This window comes from Conger conger, chromosome 5, assembly GCF_963514075.1.
Source record: "Conger conger chromosome 5, fConCon1.1, whole genome shotgun sequence".
Lineage (NCBI taxonomy): Eukaryota > Metazoa > Chordata > Actinopteri > Anguilliformes > Congridae > Conger > Conger conger.
The window spans coordinates 62,301,651-62,323,185 of NC_083764.1; the positions used below are offsets into that span (position 1 = coordinate 62,301,651).

Sequence of the window (21,535 nt, forward strand, 5' to 3'; positions counted from 1 at the left end):
CATGTGTGCACGTGTGTGTGTGCACATATGTGTGCGTGTGTGGCACATGTGTATGTGTGTGGGTGTGTCTATGTGCATGTGTGTGTGTGCAGTTGTGTGTGTTTGCGTGTGTGTGTGTGTGTGTGTGTGTGTTTGCGTGTGTGTGTGCAGTTGTGTGTGTGTGTGTGTGTGTGTGTGTGTGTGTGCGTCCAGTCTCCTGGCTCTGTGGTATGGGTCTCTCTCTCATGTGTCCCAGTGCACAGTGAAAGAGCCAGCGCAGCAGAAGGTAAGAAGCCTTCATAACTCAGAATGCCCCAGTGCCTGCTGCAACATACAGAACGCGGGTGACCAGGAACCCATGGGAAAAAAACATGGGCCTGGCGGGGGGTGCAGGAACAGAGCCCACCCCTTCTTTAACTTTTTCCGTCCCTACACTCTGAACTCCTCAGATCAGAGATATACTGTGTCTAGACTGTACACAATTTAGTTGTGTTCTGCTACAAGAATACTGCAGATGTAAATATATCAAAATAAACCACCAAACATTAAATAATAATAAAATAAAATCTTTGAAACCCAGTAATACATTTTTTTAAAATAAATATGTCCAGTTGGAAAGGAAAGGACAAAGGGCCACATAATTTTATCACAAAAAAATGTTATAGACCGTCTAATCTATAGATCTATTTTTCTGTTTAAATACTTGCCCTTGCTCATTAGATTACATTACATTATTGGCATTTGGCAGACGCTCTTATCCAGAGCGACGTACAACAAAGTGCAAAGTGCATGCCCATAACAAGTATGCTGAAAGACCCCAGAGGGAAGTGCAATTTCAAGTGCTAAGAGTACAACAAAGATAAGGACTAGGACCTATTTGATTAATCTGACAATGGAATATATATCTAAAACCGTTTTTATACAGAAATACAGTGGGCATATAGAAGAGCCTGGAACGAGACTGTGCAAACCGGAATGAAGCACGCCTCTCTGTGCTGGAAGAGAAAAGATATCGATCGGGGGCTAGTTTCCCATAATCACAGCAACACGCGATAGGGCTAATTTTATCGGCATTCGGAATCACAATTAGAGATGTCAGACGGATGCTCGCGGCCAAGTGAATTTGCGCTATCATATCCGACGGCAACAAATGTCGCGAGACGGCAAATGACGGGCGAATAAGCGAATCAGATATCTGGATTTCGGCTGCAAAACGCAAGCTGCTGAAGTGACTACAGATAAAACCGAGAAAGAGGAATGTCCAAAATGTTTTATTTCAGTATGTAACTATATACTGGGGAAGGCCAGGTTGGATTTTGAGCATTTTTTAAAAATAGAGACATAGGCTAAATCTGGTTGGTGAGTTTCGCAAACCATTGATTGGAGAGGGAAGCGTATATTTATACATTAGCAAACCATAGGATGAACTCAATATTAGTTAAGCATTAACTAATACGTTAATTTACCTTTTCATTCCAATAGGAATTGGCAATAACTAATGTAATTGTTAGCATGAGTTAATGATGTACAAATACATAAGAGAGCTGTACAGATGAACTTCTCAGTAGTAGTTAGTTAACTGCCTACAGTAGTTCGTTCTAATTCATGGAACTTTATTGTAAAGTGTTACCAACTTTTCTCTCAGGTGTTTTACCTTTGTAGCTGTAAACTCTACGGTCTAAGTTACCACAGATCACCAAGTCACTAAATCACATACCTCATTTTGTTTCGTGTTTCTCTTCATTACATTACATTATTGGCATTTGGCAGACGCTCTTATCCAGAGCGACGTACAATTGATTACGTGGTGTGTGTCCTGACTGTCAAGGTTTGAATTGCATAAGGAAGCTGGCCCTAGGGGCATAAAGCATGATGGGTAATTTTATAAAAGTCGAAAGGGTTTTTCTTTTCTTTTTTTCCAGGACCCACTCGTACGCAGCAGTTACCCGTCGTCATATATCAATCTATCTTCTCCGCTGAGCACCTTAGTGAGGTTAATAATCTCGGCTCAGCATCAGATCTCATCAGTCATCCACAATCCGCCAGACCTCCTCGCCTGCGGAGCTTCAGCACCCTCCGGTGGCCCGGAGACGCAATAGCAGGACGGCCGTGGATTCGTTTCTCCTACCCTTTCCGCTAATTGAGACGCTGTCGTTTACCCAGCCGGGCGCCGTATATCATCCGCCACCTGCTTCAGACACGCACCGTTATGGCTACATTAGCGGCGCTTGCATGGGCCGCCGTGTTTGTGAAACAGACGCTAAAGAAGGAGGAGGATGATCCACGGGGTGTGTCCCCGGCGCCGCTGGGCTCGGGAGGGAACGACGTTTGGACGTGGCCTCTGTGTAAATCTGAGCTGATTCTGATTGGAGGGGCGAGGGCGTGATATCGCTACATACGCCCTGAAAGTGCATCGTCATCCATGTAGCAGCCTACTTTGCACCAGTCCCCCGCTGGAGGAGCGCAGGGCGTTCCGCGTCGTCATGCAGTTGACTTGTGAGCGAGCCTAAACTACGGAAGAACTGGCTCTGCTGTGCTGCAGGTCACCTTCTTAAAGGCAAACTATGCAGGGCAGGAAGCTTTAGCCTTGCGGCGTTGCTTTGTTTACGTCAAAGAAGTCTCCTCCCGTCTCCAATGCTGCCCGCTCCCCCAAGTAGCCTACCCGACGTGGGCCATCTGAGTTAGCGACCTAGCGTAGCCGCCTGGATAGCTGGAGGTAGGCTAACGTTGGTGACTCACAGGTCCTACAGAAAACACCCCTTTTCACGAACTTCTGCAGCCTGTCCCCATCAAGGAACAGCAATTCCAAAATCAACTGTTTTTGTTTGTTTATTTGTTTGTTTGTTTGTTTGTTTGTTTTTTGAAGGAGCCCTGTCAGCTTTGCTGCCACCGCATTTGGGCCGTTTGTAGCATAGTGGTTAAGGTAAATGACTGGGACCCGCAAGGTCGGTGGTTCTAATCCCGGTGTAGCCACAATAAGATCCGCACAGCCGTTGGGCCCTTGAGCAAGGCCCTGCATTGCTCCAGGGGAGGATTGTCTCCTGCTTAGTCTAATCAACTGTATGTCGCTCTGGATAAGAGCGTCTGCCAAACGCCATTAATGTAATGTAATAGGTTCTGTCACCCCTCCCCATACAGGAAAGAGCGCCACGCCCAGAAACATCCGGAAGGCATTTCGGAAGACATCCAGGCGGAGGAGCAGGGACTTTGCGAATGTGCACAAAGACAGAGATCGACAGTACCTCATCGATATGAAATACTGAACATAGTTATTTTATTACATTTTCTAGGTAAAAAAAAAAATCCTGCATAGCATTCCTTGAATGCTTTTCATTCATTTCCCCATGTAAGTTCATTAGCATTTCCCACTTTACTGACTCCATATCTGGAGCCCAGTTGTAAAGCCTCCATAAAATTACTGTGGAGCTGGTGCACAGAAATATCAGCCAAGTGTTCAGCTAAGCAGTTATTGAATATGAAATAAAACCAAACGAATAAACGTGGCGATTCCCGCTCGTTGCAGTGGACGCAGTGCGGCTGAAAACAATTAGCCGTGTTGACATTTACTGGTTTGTGCGTATACCATCGAGCGATCGCGATGATGTAGCACTAGCGTGTTTCCCAGAGAAGCAGGAAGCAGGAGGGCTGTAAATAGAGAGGGAGGGAAGGCAGCAGAGAGAGAGAGAGAACAGAGAAACAGACGGAGACAGGAGCACTTAAACGTTTCTCCCATTTCACGTCCGTAGGCTGCCACAGCTAACTTCCCCGACTGCAAACTGATCTAACACGAGTCTGAAAGCCCTTTTTCTGACACCAAACACACACCCGTGTACACACAAACACGCACACGCATGAATGCACATGTACACGCACACGAATGCACATGTACACACGCACTAATCAATGCGTGTGTGTACGTGCGCCTGCATGTGTGTGTGCTTGCGCGAGTGTGTGTGCGCATGCGTGCCTGTGTGGTTATGTGTGCCTGTGTGTGTGTATGTACGTGTATGTATGTGTGCGCGCATGTGTGTGTATGTATGTGTGTGTGTGTATGTACGTGTATGTGTGTGAGTGTGTGTGTGTGTGGGTGTGTGCGTGTGTGTGTGTGTGAGTGTGTGTGTGTGTGTGAGAGAGTGTGTGTGTGTGTCTGTATGTGTGTGTGTGTGTGTGTGAGAGAGGGTGTGTGTGTGTGTGAGAGAGGGTGTGTGTGTGTGTGTGTGTGAGAGAGTGTGTGTGTGTGTGTGAGTGTGTGTGGGGGGGGGGGGATGGCGGATGCTCCATGAGCTCTTTCCATCAAATAAAAATGCAAGCGTCAGAAACCCCCCCCCCCCCCCCACTTTGAATTTCTCAGTGGGCAGGAGAGTCGGTGCTTATTTGATCTTGATTAGTCCCAGAGCGCCTCTCAGGTTCTCTCTCTCCCTCTCTCTCTTTCTCTCTCTCCCTCTCGCTGTCTCTCTCTCGCTCTGTCCCTCTCTCCTCTCTCTCCCTCTCTCTCTGTCTCACTCTCTCTCTCTCTCTCGCTGTCTCTCTCGCTCTGTCCCTCTCTCTCTGTCTCTCTCTTTGTCTCACTCTCTCTCACTCTCTCCCTCTCGCTGTCTTTCTCTCGCTCTCTCCCTCTCTCTCTGCCTCTCGCTCTGTCCCTCTCCCTCACTCTCTCTCTCTTTCTCTCTCTATCCCTCCCCCTTCTCTCTCTCTCTCTTGTGAAAGACCTTTATGTGGGCAGAATGGAGGCAGACAGAATAGCAGTGCTCCTGGGGTGCCCAGGATCAGATGCCCGCTGCTCCACTGTGCCCCCAAGGGGGGGGGGGGGGGGGGGGTCATGGTCGGGGGAAGGGGGGCAGGAGGACTGGGGGTTGGTTTTTGCAAGTTCCAAACGCTGAAGCATTCATCAATGAGTATTTGTAAGCTGTTTCAGATAAAAGCAGCAGCTAAATAACTGTAATCTAATATCTAATGCACCGTATCTGTTAAAGTGAGAGTTTTAATTGGGGGGGGGGGGTCATTACGCAATACGGCAGCACGGATGGTGCAGTGGGGGGGGCCCTCTCTGGGTGGAGTTTGCATGTTCTCCCCGTGTCTGCGTGGGTTTCCTCCGGGTACTCCGGTTTCCTCCCACAGTCCAAAGACATGCAGGTTAGGCTGATTGGAGAGTCTAAATTGCCCGTAGGTATGAGGTGTGAGTGAATGGTGTGTGTGCCCTGAGATGGACTGGCGACCTGTCCAGGGTGTATTCCTGCCTTTCACCCAATGTATGCTGGGATAGGCTCCAGCCCCCCCTGCGACCCTGTTCAGGATAAGCAGGTTAGGATAATTAATTAATTAATTAATTAATTACGCAATACCAGTGACTTGTATTTTCTGGGTGACTCTCTACCCAGTGGTCTCCTCCCCTGGCCCTGGAGAGCTACAGGGCAGGCTGGTCTTTGTTGTTACCCTGCACTTAATTAATCAGTGAGTGCAGCCGATTACACAGTTAACTCACCTCACCTGGTTAGCTGGGTCCCAACAGGGTGCTGATTTTAAGGCCAAAAGAGAGAGCAGCAAACCCTGCGGCTCAGGACCAGGGCTGAAGCCCACGGCGGTGACCTTATGCCTGAGAGTGTTTGTGTTAGAGCAGCTGAGAGTGTTTGTGTTATAGCAGCTGAGAGTGTTTGTGCAGCTGAGAGTGTTTGTGTTAGAGCAGCTGAGAGTGTTTGTGCAGCTGAGAGTGTTTGTGTTAGTGCAGCTGAGAGTGTTTGTGCAGCTGAGAGTGTTTGTGTTTGTGTTAGAGCAGCTGAGAGTGTTTGTGTTTGTGCAGCTGAGAGTGTTTGTGTTACAGCAGTTGAGAGTGTTTGTGTTTGTGCAGCTGAGAGAGTTTGTGTTTGTGCAGCTGAGAGTGTTTGTGTTTGTGCAGCTGAGAGTGTTTGTGTTTGTGCAGCTGAGAGTGTTTGTGCAGCTGAGTGTGTTTGTGTTTGTGTTAGAGCAGTTCAGAGTGTTTGTGCAGCTGAGAGTGGTTGTGCAGTTGAGAGTGTTTGTGTTTGTGCAGCTGAGTGTTTGTGTTACTGCAGCTGAGAGTGTTTGTGTTTGTGCAGCTGAGAGTGTTTGTGTTTGTGTTACAGCAGCTGAGAGTGTTTGTGCAGCTGAGAGTGTTTGTGTTTGTGCAGCTGAGAGTGTTTGTGTTTGTGCAGTTGAGAGTGTTTGTGTTTGTGCAGCTGAGATTGTTTGTGTTAGAGCAGCTGAGAGTGTTTGTGTTTGTGCAGCTGAGAGTGTTTGTGTTTGTGCAGTTGAGAGTGTTTGTGTTTGTGCAGCTGAGATTGTTTGTGTTAGAGCAGCTGAGAGTGTTTGTGTTTGTGCAGCTGAGAGTGTTTGTGTTTGTGCAGTTGAGAGTGTTTGTGTTTGTGCAGTTGAGAGTGTTTGTGTTACAGAAGCACAGAAGACAGTGATGAGCATGCCAGGTTCCAGATTTATTGCAGCCCTGTTTTATTGCACCAAACACTTTTTCATTTTTCACTTTTTAGTTCGGCTTTTGTAATTTGGGGAAGTGATAGATGGTTTTATTTTTGTAGGTTTATTTTATTTTTAATTATTTTCTGTGTGGTGTGGGTAAATATAACTTCCTGTATCACCTTGGTTGAACCCGTATCTTTGGGGATTTCTGTAAAGGGTGAGAACCTTTGAGGTAGAGGGTACAGTCAGAACGCCCTGCTACTACTCACACACACACACACACACACACACGCAGACATTCTCACGAACACATACACTCACACACGCACACAAACACACTCATGCACACAGAGGCATTCTCACAAACACATACACTCACTCATTCACACATGTCCATGTGCCATGTCCTGTATGCACACACATGCAGACACACACACACACAGGTGTGTGTACACACGCACAAACAGTCCACTCTACACTGTTTAAGCTTTGGGATTGCTGTTTGCCTTTATTGAAGTATTCTAATGTTTGTTAGTGCATAGCAATTCGTACAAGATATTCACTTACAGACCATTTTACAATGGCATACATTTAGATTAGCATTGATTATTTGTGCAAAAGACACCCAGACCATGACATTATCAGTTCCCTCATTGACCATAGAATGTAAATTGAGCAGATAATTCACCATATTCAAATAAATATATTTGACCTTCATATGTTAAAACCTTTTGCCGGACACTAGTACAGCCTAGTCCAAAAGAGAAAGAAGAGATTCTTAAGAAATAAGAATCTAATAAAATCAGTGATTGTTTTGTATTTTTTTCTGTTTTGCGGTAGCTGCAGTCTAGCAGTAGAGTCAGTAATGGTTGCTTGGGGCGACGGACAGGTGAGGAGGTGTGGTTTCGAAGTGTGTGGTCATGGGGGCGTGGCTTAGAAGTGTGAGGTCATTGGGGTGTGGCTTAGAAGTGTGAGGTCGTGGCTTAGAAGGGTGAGGTCATGGGGGCGTGGCTTAGAAGGGGGAGGTCCTGAGGGGCGTGGCTTAAAAGGGCGCGGTCCTGGGGGATGTGCTGAGGAAAGGGCGCGGTCGTGAGCGATGTGCTGAGTTAAGGGCGCGGTCGTGAGGGATGTGCTGAGTTAAGGGCGTGGTCCTGAGCGATGTGCTGAGTTAAGGGCGCGGTCGTGAGGGATGTGCTAAGGAAAGGGCGCGGTCGTGAGGGATGTGCTAAGGAAAGGGCGCGGTCGTGAGGGATGTGCTGAGTTAAGGGCGCGGTCGTGAGGGATGTGCTGAGTCAAGGGCGCAGTCGTGAGGGATGTGCTGAGTTAAGGGCGCGGTCGTGAGGGATGTGCTGAGTTAAGGGCGCGGTCGTGAGCGATGTGCTGAGTTAAGGGCGCGGTCGTGAGGGATGTGCTGAGTTAAGGGCGCGGTCGTGAGGGATGTGCTGAGTTAAGGGCGCGGTCGTGAGGGATGTGCTGAGTTAAGGGCGCGGTCGTGAGCGATGTGCTGAGTTAAGGGCGCGGTCGTGAGGGATGTGCTGAGTTAAGGGCGCGGTCGTGAGCGATGTGCTGAGTTAAGGGCGCGGTCGTGAGGGATGTGCTGAGTTAAGGGCGCGGTCGTGAGGGATGTGCTGAGTTAAGGGCGTGGTCGTGAGCGATGTGCTGGGTTAAGGGCGTGGTCGTGAGGGATGTGCTGAGGAAAGGGCGCGGTCGTGAGGGATGTGCTGAGTTAAGGGCGCGGTCGTGAGGGATGTGCTGAGTTAAGGGCGCGGTCGTGAGGGATGTGCTGAGTTAAGGGCGCGGTCGTGACGGGCCCAGGCAGAGGGGCCGCGGCCGGGCGGGGCTCGGGGGCCGCGGCGAGCTCAGTCCTTCTCGGGGTACAGCAGGAAGCCGGAGAATGTGCTGTCGTCCTCGCTGCTGGAGTACACCCCGTTCCAGTCACGCAGCGTCTCCAGCCACACCTGGTCCCCGGCCGACAGCTTCAGCAGCACCAGGTTGGAGGCCTGGTCGATGTCCTGGCCGTACAGGGAGTCGCGCGTGCGCACCTTCCGCGTGCCGTTCACCACCAGCGCCGCGCGCAGCGGCCGGTTCCGCACCGTGATGTGGTAGCTGAACACGTACACCCCGCCGTGGCTCACGTTGAACTTGCTGCTCTCCAGGCTGTAGTGGCCCTCCTCGTTGTAGAACACCTTCCATCCAGATTCAGATTCACATTCAGATTCAGATTCACATTCAGATTCTGATTCAGATTCACATTCACATTCACATTCACATTCTGATTCACATTCACATTCTGATTCACATTCACATTCACATTCTGATTCACATTCACATTCACATTCTGATTCTGATTCAGATTCACATTCTGATTCACATTCACATTCACATTCACATTCTGATTCACATTCTGATTCACATTCACATTCACATTCACATTCTGATTCACATTCACATTCTGATTCACATTCACATTCACATTCTGATTCACATTCACATTCACATTCTGATTCTGATTCAGATTCACATTCTGATTCACATTCACATTCACATTCACATTCTGATTCACATTCTGATTCACATTCACATTCACATTCTGATTCACATTCACATTCACATTCACATTCACATTCAGAAAACTTTATTCATCCCTGCATGGCACTGACAAGTCAACAGAAAAACAATACCACAGACATCTGTGCAAAAACAACGGTCACACTTTGCAATAAGGTTCAGGAATTGGCATTTACTAATGTAGTTGTTAACATGAATTAATGATGGATAGATTAAGCATTAATGATGCACAAATGCATGAATTAAGCATGACATTAACTTTTCATTAGTTAATGCAATTGTTAACGGCTAACTAACGTATTTGTACATGGATATTTATACATTAGCAAACCATAGGATCAACTTATAAGTAGTTACCCATTAATAAATACATCAACTGACTTTTTCATTCCTATATGAATTGGCAATAACTAATGTTGTTGTTAACATGAGTTAATGATGTACAAATACATTAACAGCTGCATAGATTAACTCCTTAGTAGTAGATAGTTAACAACCACATTAGTTATTGCCAATTCATGGAACCTTATTGTAAAGTGTTAAATATATATATATTTTTTATTCACTGAGGTGTCAGTTGAATAATAATAGGAATCTGTAACGTGTCATTAGGATGTAAAATGGCAAGAATAAATGGGGATATTACCTTGTCGAACTTGATGGGCAGGCCCGGCGGGGGGAAGGACTTGCTGGGGAACAGGCCGACGCTGAACGCCGAGCGCTTCTGCGGCTCCGTGGACCCCCGGGGGCCCTTGAACCCGCGCGGGCCCCTCTCCCCCCTCACCCCCCTCTCCCCTTTGGGCCCCATCATCCCCCGCCCCCCTAGGGGCCCGGGCGGCCCCCTGCCACCCGGCTCTCCCTTCGAACCCGGGGCTCCCGCCTCGCCCTGCAGCCCCGGGGGGCCCGGGGGCCCCTGAGTCCCGTTGGTCCCGGGAGGGCCGGGGTCCCCGCTCTGGCCTGCGGGCCCCGGGTCGCCCCTGTCCCCCTTCATCCCGACGGGGCAATCCCCCTTCTGTCCCTGCTCTCCGGGCGGGCCCGGGGGTCCAGCTTTCCCGGGCCCCCCCTGTTCGCCCTTGGTCCCGTTCTCGCACGCGTCGCCCTTCTGCCCGGGGTCGCCCTTGAAGCCCGGCAGGCCCAGATCTCCCCTGTCGCCTTTGGGGCCAGGGTCACCTGCGAGGGGTTAAGAGCCAATAGCAGAGCAGAGGGAGGCTGAGGTCAGCGGACGCTCCGCACCAGTGGGCTCCAGCCCTGGTGCCGGAGAGCCGCAGGGTTTGCTGGTTTTTGTTTTCAGCACCCTGTTGAGACCCAGCTAACCAGGTGAGGTGTAATCAGCTGTTCTAATTGATTAATTAAGTGCAGAGTAACAGCAAAGATCACTGATCTACACTCTCAGAAATAAAGTGACAGTCGAGGTACATTTTTGTCCTTCCAGGATCACATTTCCCAGTTCTTGTTGGGTACAAATGAGTATGTTTTCCAAGCAAGGCTAGGGGTACAATTTTATGTACCTAGAGGTCTAACTCCATGTTACTCCATTTTATTGATCCCTCCGAAAAATATTTCCTTTCTGTTTGTCTAGATATCTTACTTGCTACATCCTGCATCCAAGGTGTGCCTCTCTGACTGAGCGATACACGGCTACATGGCATGCAGGAGTAAAATCACGTTTTTGGAGAAGGAAAACACTGCCAGGGCGGTCGTGCTCAGGACAACACCGCGTGTTTCCGGCGACATCCTCCGAGCGCACGATTACAGAGCCCACACGCAGCGCGGGAGCAGGGGTATGAGCGTCGGGAGATTACGCGTCCTCCCGTGTTTCCCCGTTATTGCTGCCCGGGGCTGTTCCTCTATGAAGCGTGTCGGTGCAGGCAGAGCCGTGGAAGAGCGTACCTTTATCCCCCGGGCCTCCCGGAATTCCGGGCGTTCCGACTCCTCCCCGGTCGCCTTTGTCTCCTGAGGGAAGAATAGAGGGGGCGGGGTGATTTGGGCGGGTAGGGGGCGGGAGGGGGGGGTACGGGGGGGACAGGAATGACACCCTCGTCTTTCTCAAGTTGGGCCGTGTGATGTCATCTGAACGGTACCATGACAACAATTGCGGTGACCGTAGCCATGGCAACCCGTGCCGATTGTGCTGATTATGGCATTGTTGGTGACGGCGATGATTCGGGTGTGTTTTTATTGCTCTGATCCCGCCTCCTGCTCAACTCAATAGGCTCCTCAGTTACAATCGGCCTCTCTGATAGGCTGAGGGAGTTGTCAGTCATGCCTGGTGGGTAGCAGGGGCACCTAAATGATGGAGCGTAATCACAATGAGTCTCCGACATCTGGAATCTGTTTTTTTTTTTTTTTCAGTTTTCCCATCATTGATGGGATCTGTGGAGTTTTTACAAGGTTTCCAAAGTCACGGAGAGAACACGATCAGCCCGATATCATCACGGTGTTATTATGGCGTGAGAGAGACACGGATTTCACTCAATGCCCAGAATAATGTATGGTGACTACTGTGAACACTAAAATGTCCCCCCCGAAACCATATCAAACAAAGTCGTTACAGTCCTGCACATTGTTTCAGCTCGATATTTACAGCGACCACATCTTGTAGCAGCAAAAACAACAGCCATCGGCTTTTTTTCACAATACACACTAAAACAGAGGTTTCCAAATTGTTTCGTTTTTTTAAATTGCGGAATCTTCCGTGATTTAAAGATAAAGTTTTTTTTCCATGACAGTGATGACAATCGATCTTTCACCAGCGTCCTATTGAACGTGATTCTGTGACATTGAACCGTTTCTGGGAGGGTTTACAGCGGTCGTTGTTGGCTTTAACTCCAGCCTCAAACATTGATTTTATAATTACTTCATCTAGTTGCTAAATAAGGGCTGTAGGTTTGCACATAACATACATAGAGTGAAATAATGTGTTATTTGTGTTGTCTAAGTAACAACTGTATGCTGGGATAGGCTCCAGCCCCCCTGCGACCCTTTTCAGGATAAGCGGGTTAAGATAATGGATGGATTACTTACCTACTTGAAATATTATTAGCCTACATTACTTACCTACTTGAGATATTACCTTTCCCTGCGACCCTGTTCAGGATAAGCGGGTAAGGATAATGAATGAAGGGCTAATTGTTAATTGGTTGGAATGAAACCTGCCCACACCACAGCTTCAGGTGTGATTGAGTGTGATTGGACAGAGATGAAGCTTAGATCTTGAGACTCCCAGAGGTTCAGGAAGACTTGGGCTGCTTGACGTTCGAAAGCCATGTTAAACACATACAAGTGGAACGGCAACACTTTGCAATGGCGGTCCTCACTCCTGGTCCTGGAGAGCCGCAGGGTGTGCTGTGGTCCTCACTCCTGGTCCTGGAGAGCCGCAGGGTGTGGCTGGCTTTTGTTTTCGCCTTAATATCAGCAACCGATTGACACCAAAGAAACCAGGTGAGGTGAGATAACTGTGTAATCAAGCGCTTTAATTGATCAATTCAGTGCTGAGGAACAGCAAAAACTCACACACCCTGCGGCTCTCTAGGGCCAGGAGTGAAGTTGTTAACATTAATTAATGATGTACAAACACATTAATTAATCATGAAATGAACGTTTAATTCGTTAATATATTAGTTAACTACTAACCGGTGTATTAGATACATTAATATTAATACAAAAGGAGGGGCGACATGGCTCAGGCAGTAAGAGCAGTCGTCTGACAATCGGAGGGTTGCCGGTTCGATCCTCCGCCTCCGACACCTAACCCCCATTTGATCCTGACGAGCTGGTTGGTGCCTTGCATGGCAGCCAATCGCCGTTGGTGTGTGAGTGTGTGTATGAATGGATCAATGAGAAGCATCAATTGTACAGCGCTTTGGATAAAGGCGCTATATGAATGCCAACCATTTACCATTTACAAAAGGAAACCAAAGAACCTATAATTAGTCGACCATTAACAAATACGTAAACTTTTTTTTATATTCCAATTTGAATTGGCATTAACTAATATAGTTGGAAACACAAATATATTTTGTACAAAAACAATCACGAAGCTGTACAGATGAAGTTGTCAGTAGATTAGCTAAAGGCAACATCATGTAAACAGTTTGTAAAGTTTTACCAGTGGAACCTTGAGAACCCACCTTTGTCTCCCGCAGCTCCTGGCACACCTGCGGGTCCAGGAAGGCCCCTTAAACCCGGCTCTCCCTTCTCTCCTGGAGCTCCTGAAACACACAATTGGGGAGTTTATTTGACCCTCTTACGTTACCCAGAGAGACGCAGGCAGCTGAAGCCATTTGGACAGCTGGGCAGTTTACCGAGGTACTTCAGGTTAAGTGCCTAGCACAGGGGCACGATGGCACTGTCCCACCTGCACTCAAACCTGCAACCTCTCAGTTAGAAGTGCAAGTCCCTAACCACTATACTGCACCACTGCCTTCATAAGGATACCATGAGCAATGTTAATGTTGTGCTCTGTGACAGATTAACACTATGCACTGTAACAGACTAAAATAGTAAACTGTAACAGACTAACACAATATGCACTGTAACAGATTAACACTATCCACTGTAACAGTCTAAAACAGTAAACTGTAACAGACTAATACTGTAACAGACTACCACCATGCACTGTAACACAGGCCAATAACATTCACACTGTAACTGAAGGTGACAACATCTGGACCGTAACATACGAACACCCACAGCGACGCACAGAGAAATTTGCTGACTGACTTTTCTGAGAGCCACCTATGTGCAGTGTTCACATTTGCTGAGAAGATTAGAGAGTTTAAAGAGGACACGTTGTCATACTTTCAGCCTGATAGGAAATCTCTAAAGCACCCATATTTCAGAGCAAGTCGACCGCGAGTCCCACAGCCAATGAAAGCAAGACTTCACACATTTCCTCCGCACGTCAAGCAGAGCGTATAATTCCTGGGTGCCAAGCGGAAACGCGGGGCTGAATAATTTAAACGGCAGTCGAGTGGAAAAAAACCCCAAAAGAAAAACCCAAGCTGATATTTTAAGTGCAGACATTCCAGAAATAAGTCCCAGTTCAAGGCATCGCCCGGGTACTCTTCCCTCCCCAAAACCGCGCCCCCCCCCCCCCTCCCCAAACAGAGAACGCTGCCATTTTAACACTCCTTCAATTAGCCTTTGTCAGACCTCTCCTTTCTTCCTACCACCACGGATTGAAAGAGCGGCAGAAACCCGGCGTCTCTCCCCGTCCGCGCTGAGCTTATCTCCTCTCCACAGAAAGCCTAAATCCTCCTAAAAAGCTGAACGTGCATAATATTAGTCACGTTTTTGACACAGACAGGCTTTTAATGTTGTTTCCGCACCTATCCCCGACCTGGCTGCTCTTATCTGCCGCTCCACCAGTCTAGCACCTTGCCCGGGGGGGGGCGAACGCAATCAAAGCCTCGTACGGATATCATAATCGCATCTGAGGTTGTAAATTTCCGACAGCTCGGGGGTAAATGTCAAAGCTCAGATGGCATGTTCTGCGCGCTGAAATATTTCTGATCTTCTACGGCGCGCAAGATTTTCATTGGCTGATTGACTGATTGGCGCAGTTACCCAATAAATAATTTCCTCCTTTTAAATTCCTAATGCAGTTTACATCACATTACATGTCATTTGGCTGACGCTCTTATCCAGAGCATATTACACTTTATTAGACTAAGCGGGCGACAATCCTCCCCTGGAGCAATGCAGGGTTAAGGGCCTTGCTCAAGGGCCCAACGGCTGTGCGGATCTTGTTGTGGCTACACCGGGGATCGAACCACCGACCTTGCGGGTCCCAGTCCTTGCGGGTCCCAGTTTATTGTCCAGCAGAAAGGCTAAAGTATGTAGCGCAGTGCAAAGGCAAGCGCTGTGTGTCAAATACACAATGCTGCAATGCTACAGAAACACACAGGCCTGCTGTACAACTGCACAGCTTCTCAGAGCCGAAGTACCACAGCTGCTGATCCACAGCGGGAGTGGGCGAAAACGCGCCCTGAATAACCAGCAGCCCAGTCGCTGAAGAGAGAAGGCACGAAACTGCGGAATAAACACTCAAATAAATACAAATAAGCGCCTAAACAAAGGGCTGTGTCGAAGTGTCCCTGAGCAAGACACCTAACGCCCAGATGCTCCTGAGGAGCTGGTCGGCACCTTGCATGGCAGCCAATCGCCGTCGGTGTGTGAGTGTGAGTGTGTGTTTGAACGGGTGAATGAGAAGCATCAATTGTACAGCGCTTTGGATAAAGGCGCTATATAAATGCCAACCAAAAATCCAGTTAAAGGGTTCTTTGTCGGGCAAAATTGTGAGAGTCTGGGAGTTTTCAGACTCCACACCTCCACACCTTTCAGACTGAGTGTGACACGTGTTACTGAACAGGCCTGTGTTGCTCTGCTCCTGAAGTCTTCCGATGTCACGGTGACAGTGAACGCACAGCCAGGAGACGGCAAAGTCCATCACAGAGTGTACCGGCTGCGGCTAGAGGCACTGCCGTTACAGGACAACAGGAGGAGGAGGAGGGGTGTGTGTATCTGCAGCGGTCTGGGGGGCTCACCTGGCAAGCCCATCTCCCCGGTGAGGCCCGGGGGGCCCCTCTCTGGGGGACAGCACTCGCAGACGTTGAAGAAGCACTCGGTGTAGCCCAGGCTGTAGTTCCCGTGTGGGACACCGGGGGGCGCCGTGCCGTCGGTGTGGTACTCCGGGAAGGCGTCCGCGGCGAAGGTGGTGCTGTCGGTGGGGGAGAGGGAGAAGGCATCCATGGCGCCGGTGGTCTCCTCCACGCCCGTGCTGGTGGGCATGGTGGTGGTGGTGGTGGTGGTGGTGCGCGTGCGTTCCACCCTGCCGCCGGGGGGCTTCTTGGGGTTGGGGTTCTTGGGCCAGCGCGTGGTTCTGGCCGCGGCGGCACCCGTCACGGCCACCATCGCCACAACGAGGACAAGCAGGCGGAGAGGCGACGGACCCATGTCTGTAGCTCTGCCGCGGCAGAAAGGGACAGAGCCGTCGCGGTTAAAACGCAGGCAGGGCAGGACCCCTTTCGAAGAGCGGGTTTTCCGGAACGCTCTTTCCCTTTCAAAGTTCTACAGTGGGGCAGTGTTCTAGAACTCCCGTGCTTTCAATTGCGCAACAGCGACTGTGACATCAGCCTTAGAATGTTCAGTTACGAACATCCTAATCACACATTTGTGATCCGGAAAAGTGGTTGGGCTTTTTACACGTGTAATTACACGGTAACTACTGATTGAATAATGAATAACTTCCGTGCAGTGTTAAATTCCCTTTTCGTAAAGTGAGTTGTTAGGATTATGAGTTACGCAATCAACGTACACTCGGTTGTGCTAATTTCCCTAATCATTAAAATTACGCTCGCTGTACCAGTAATCACACACATCCCTAATGAGCAAAAAAATTGTTTTTTAAAATATTGAGTTTATGTAAAGGAGCTTACCGCTTCGAATGAGGAAAATCTTCCAGTGACAGAGCTGTTTTTGCAAGGAAAACCCTTTCTAAACTTAGTCATTAAACTCAAATGTATGTGACTGTTTATGACAGGTTTTAATCCTGTTAAATCCTGTCCGGGGCAGGCAAATTTAAATCACAGTGCTAAACGTTCTAGTCTGTTCCAACATTTCTGTCTGCAGTGTCACCAGGTCTGTGGAGAGGCTGTCAGATTGAGATGAACAACGTGTTATTAACAGACAAATGTGACGAACCAGAATTATAACCATTTGACCTACCTGTTCTGATCTCACTTCAACTGTAATAAGTCTGTGTGTGTGTGTGTGTGTGTGTGTGTGTGTTTCCTGTGAATAATAATTCATGCCAAACCCTTTAAGTAATATTTGCGCTTAAAAAAGGAATTCCTTGTTTTTTTTTTTTACAGAATTTACAGATTTGTTTGTAAGTTATTCATTCATGAGTCCTGCATGTTGTGGCTCTTCAGATTTTTCTATTTCAGTATGATCGAAGAAAATAACATTATGACTTGCAAAATGTAAAAGGAAAACAAAATTAACCTCAATTTCTATATCGACATAAGCGCTAATGGATACCAGTGACTTAGGATCTGGACTAAAGGTTGAGAGTTTAAACAGAGTTGCATCACTCTCGACTAAATATTAACCTGGATCAGCTATATAAGGTAACCTGTGTAACCTGAATACACATATTATCCAAACAGGTAAGTAATTTTGGCTAATGATATTTAAAGTAGGCAAGTAATGTATGCTAATTTACAAGTAGGTAAATTGGCCTAATGTAGGCCAGCAATATTTCAAACAAGTATGTAATGTAGGCTAATAATAATGAAAGAAGGTAGGTAATGTAAGCTAGTAATATTTAAAGAAGGTAAATAATGTAGGCTAATAATATTTAAAGAAGGTAAGTAGTGTAGGCTGATAATACTTAAAGTAGGTAAGTAATGTAGGCTAATACGATTGAAAGAAGGTAAGTAATATAGGCTCATAATATTGAAAGTAGGTAAGTAATGTAGGCTATTACTATTTAAAGAAGGTAAGTAATGTAGGCTGATAATATTTAAAGTAGGTAAGTAAGGTAAGGTAATAATATAGTCTACTTCCTTTCATACCGTTACATCCCAGAGTTTCTTTAATCCAATCTGGTGTAAACTTAAACTTAAACTTAAACTTACGTGTCTGAAGAGATGCAGGCGTCGTGTCCTTGCCTGGTGAACCCTCCCGGCTCCGTGCATCCTTTTTATCGTCCGTTACCCCTCTCAACATCACAGCTCCACCAATAGGACAGCAGGGAAAGGGCCGGGGCGGGCCGCCATTGGCCGACGACCCGAGGTTTGGCGGGAGCCGAGGGACTGGAAACTCGAGGACATGCTAATAATGTTTTGTGTCGTATCGGGTTGGACCGGAATGAAACCGGCCGGTCCGTTTCTGGTTTCCGCGCGCCTTTGTGACACGGGATACAACACACTTACACCTAAACCTTCCACAAAGGCACTGTGCACGGAGCGGAGCATGGGCCACGGCACGTTTCGACACACGGGGACTCTATCCGCCGCCCCCCCCCCCCCCCCCGACGCATGGGCGAGCGGATTACTGGGAATTCTGGAAGGTTCTGAACAGCGTGTACCCATGACGTTACGCACACCGGACCCTGGGATACGCGGGTCGGCGGGGAACCGGGCCTGTGAGATCGCCTTGCTGTAACCGACCAACGGTCGCAAAGCGGGGGACTTCAAAATGTCCGCCGGGCCTGGCGACGGGGGGTTAGGAGAGGTAGGCGGAGGACGAGGACAAAGTGCCGATTGAATGGGCGAAACCTCCGCCGACCCGCGTCCGGTCGGCTTTCGCCAAGCGCCCGTGCCCGCTCCGGGTCGCACGGCGAACTTCAGAACCGCGAACCACCCGCCCGCTCTCCCGGCGGATGAGTTTACGGTCCTCACAAACGCCGCCGCACAAAGACGCTCAAAGACCTAGTCCGGGTTTCACCGAAAGGGACCTCAAAGTTGACCGTTTCTCAAATTCTGCAATACCGAGCGTTTCGCCCTCTTATATTGGACGTAAGCCATCAAATATTTTCTTCTTGTCGTGGGCTTAGACTATTCCCACGAATACAGCAGACAGTGTGAAATGCATCTTCTATACCAAACTTTCTCAGTCTAATATTAGACTGAGAAACCCGTCTTCTTAAATTAGATTAATTCCCTCTCACATTGTGCTCAAACCCCCTGATATCAGACTTATTCCGCATGCCATTGCGTAGGATGCAGAATATTTCACCACACCTCTCTTAACATCTCTGGCTGCAATGTCAAGGTCTAACACAAACTACTGAAATTACACGGGAACGAAAACAAAATGGAGACGTATCGTAACACAATGGCATGGAATAACACATGGTCTCCATGACCAACAGAAGGTGATGACTTGTGGATATGACCTACTATAATTTCAGCCTCTAGTTCAGCTACTTCACTGGTCTACGGCACAAGGAGCTGGTCGCCATGACAAAGAGGATGGAGGGAGGGGGGAAGGGGGGAGGGAAAGAGAGAGGGAGCTTTGTCTGCATTCAGACAATCAGGGTCCCTATTCGATGCCTAGAGCTCCCTCCTTGATTTATCATTCAAATTTAACTGTGTTGGGAAAAACAAGACATTGTATCCCTGTGGCCTTACTTGATTTTAAACCTAAATGGGTTTTTTTTTGCAGGTTTACTATTTAAAAAAACAGGAAAAAGCATCACTGTTATCACAATCAACACTGATTACCTGCTCTCTCTCTCTCCCTCTCTTTCTTTCTCTCCCTCTCTCTCTTCCTCTCCCTCTCTCCTTCTCTCTCTCTCTTTCTCTTGCTCTCCCACTCTCTCCCCCTCTCTCCCTCACTCTCTCTCCTCTCTCTCCCCATCTCTCCTCTCTCTCTCCCTCCCTTTCTCTCTCCCTCTCTCTCCCCCTCTCCCTCTCTGTCTCTCCTCTCTCTCCTCTCTCTCTCCCTCTCTCCCTCTCTGTCTCTCCTCTCTCTCTCTCCCTCCCTTTCTCTCTCCCTCTCTCTCCACTCCTCTCTCTCTTTCTTTTTCTTTCTCTCATTGAATATACTGACACACATATTTTCATGAACTGAATGCATACTGTATGTATAGTATTTCTATATACCATTTCATGCTGATGCATCTATTTGTGTGTTTTTCTGGGCTTTGTTCAATGGCTTTATTTACTCATTTGAGGCGATTAAATGGTGCTCCTTTTAATTTCAGTAAGAATGTATTGTTGTGCTCGGTCATTTCTGACTTTCTCTCGTGTTAGTTACGGACATGGCATTTATTTTCAAGTAGGTAAGTAATGTACTCTAATAATACTTCAAGTAGGTAAGTAATATAAGGTGATAATACTTCAAGTAGGTAAGTCATATAAGGTAATAATACTTCAAGTAGGTCAGTAATATAGGATAATATTATTTCAAGTAGGTAAGTAATGTATGGTCATAATACTTCAAGCAGGTAAGTAATGTATGCTAATAATATTTAAAGTAGGTAAGTAATGTATGTCTAATAATATTTTAAGTAGATAAGAGATGTACGCTAATAATATTTAAAGTAGGTAAGTAATATAGGCTTACATTATTTCACCTAGGTTGGCTAGGTAATGCAAACAAATATATTTAAAGCAGGTAAGTGATGTAAGGTAATAATAATTATAGTAATAATAGGTAATAATAGGTAATTAATGTCCACAATTAATATTTCAAGTGGTCACAAAAAATATTGATTTGATTCAGTTTTTAACTATTCTGCCAAATTACTAAAATGTAGTGTAAAATGTATAGTACGTTTATTTAGGAGCTTTCATTGAATTATTTTTGAAAGAAATTCTGTACAGAATGTTATACAGGTGCCTAAGACTTTTGCACATTACTGTACTTCTCAGTCTCTGGAGTTGTTTAAAGTATGTACATTACATTACAGGTATTTAGCAGACGCTCTTATCCAGAGTGACGTACAACGAAGTTCAGATCAAACACAGGGACAAGTGTGAAGAGGACCCTAGAGGACAGTACGAGTCCTAGCCTGAGCATACAGATATTATTGGAACCCCTGAAGAATACATCAATTTACCAACTAGCATACCACGGTTGGCAGCTAGAATACCCTGAGTACAACAATAACTATATATGAGAGCTATTATAATCTATGGCATACACAGGGCAATGTAAGTGTTTTTGGGGAAATCTTCAGTCATATCGCAGAGCTACGGGGTGTTCTTTCCTTCTGGCTTTGCCCCCTGCATATCCAGTGTGGGTTTGGTTCCCTGGTGTTTTATTTAAAGGGACCATTTTTCATTGCTTTCTCGAAACCCCGCTCCTTGGTGACACCGGGTACCTGGGAGCTAATGGCCACCAGCTGTCCATCAAAAGCTGTTTGAGAGGATGGCTTCTTGGATGACACCATCCGGCGTCAGTTTGGGGTGTGAGTATATTTTTAATAGGACTGTGACAACAACATAGTGGAGTAATGGACAGAATGGATTTGATTACCATGTATTCTATCGTTTTAATATTTTGGATATTTCTCATTTTTGGTGAGATTAGAAGCATTGTTTTCTGGTTCTTTAACATTTTCCAAAGTTGTCACACAAAATGATGAATTTAATCTGATTTAATCTTAATCTCTCTTTAATCTGCTATATGTTACAGTTTTTGCTTTGTAAACTTGCTCGTGGGTGTTTTTCCAAACAGAGTGGACACAGCTAAGTTGTCCTAACACACATTTATATGAAGCATAAAGGTATTGTTAATCTGTGGCGGATTTAAAAAGCATATCGTATCAACTTTGTGGATAAAGGTATAGGATAAATTAGAAGTCAGTTGGACAGACATGTTTACCAGAACATGATGTGTACAGTCAAGCTTGTGAACCGCTACACAATGTACAGTATGTTGTGTTGAACCCTGGGTAACCTGGGTGCATGTCCTACCTGTTACCACAAGAGGGCGTGTGGAGCTCATTGGTTTCCATTGTAAACGATAGGAACAGGTACAGTACGGTCAGCCTGGCTGGAAATTAAGACATCTGTTTATATCGCAACAGAATGTTCTAGCTGAGCTC

At 47.1% G+C, this 21,535-nt stretch overlaps 1 protein-coding gene across 1 annotated transcript; it reads right to left on the reverse strand.

The window, feature by feature from the left end:
- Positions 1-8,264: 8,264 nt before the first annotated feature.
- On the reverse strand, positions 8,265-15,930 carry LOC133128949 (inner ear-specific collagen-like). The gene is made up of 5 exons (XM_061242757.1): positions 15,522-15,930; positions 13,104-13,184; positions 10,864-10,926; positions 9,620-10,143; positions 8,265-8,591 (listed from the first exon to the last, which is right to left on the reverse strand). Exons 1-5 carry the CDS (start codon positions 15,928-15,930, stop codon positions 8,265-8,267), a joined length of 1,404 nt encoding a protein of 467 aa, XP_061098741.1.
- Between the last annotated feature and the right edge of the window lie 5,605 nt (positions 15,931-21,535).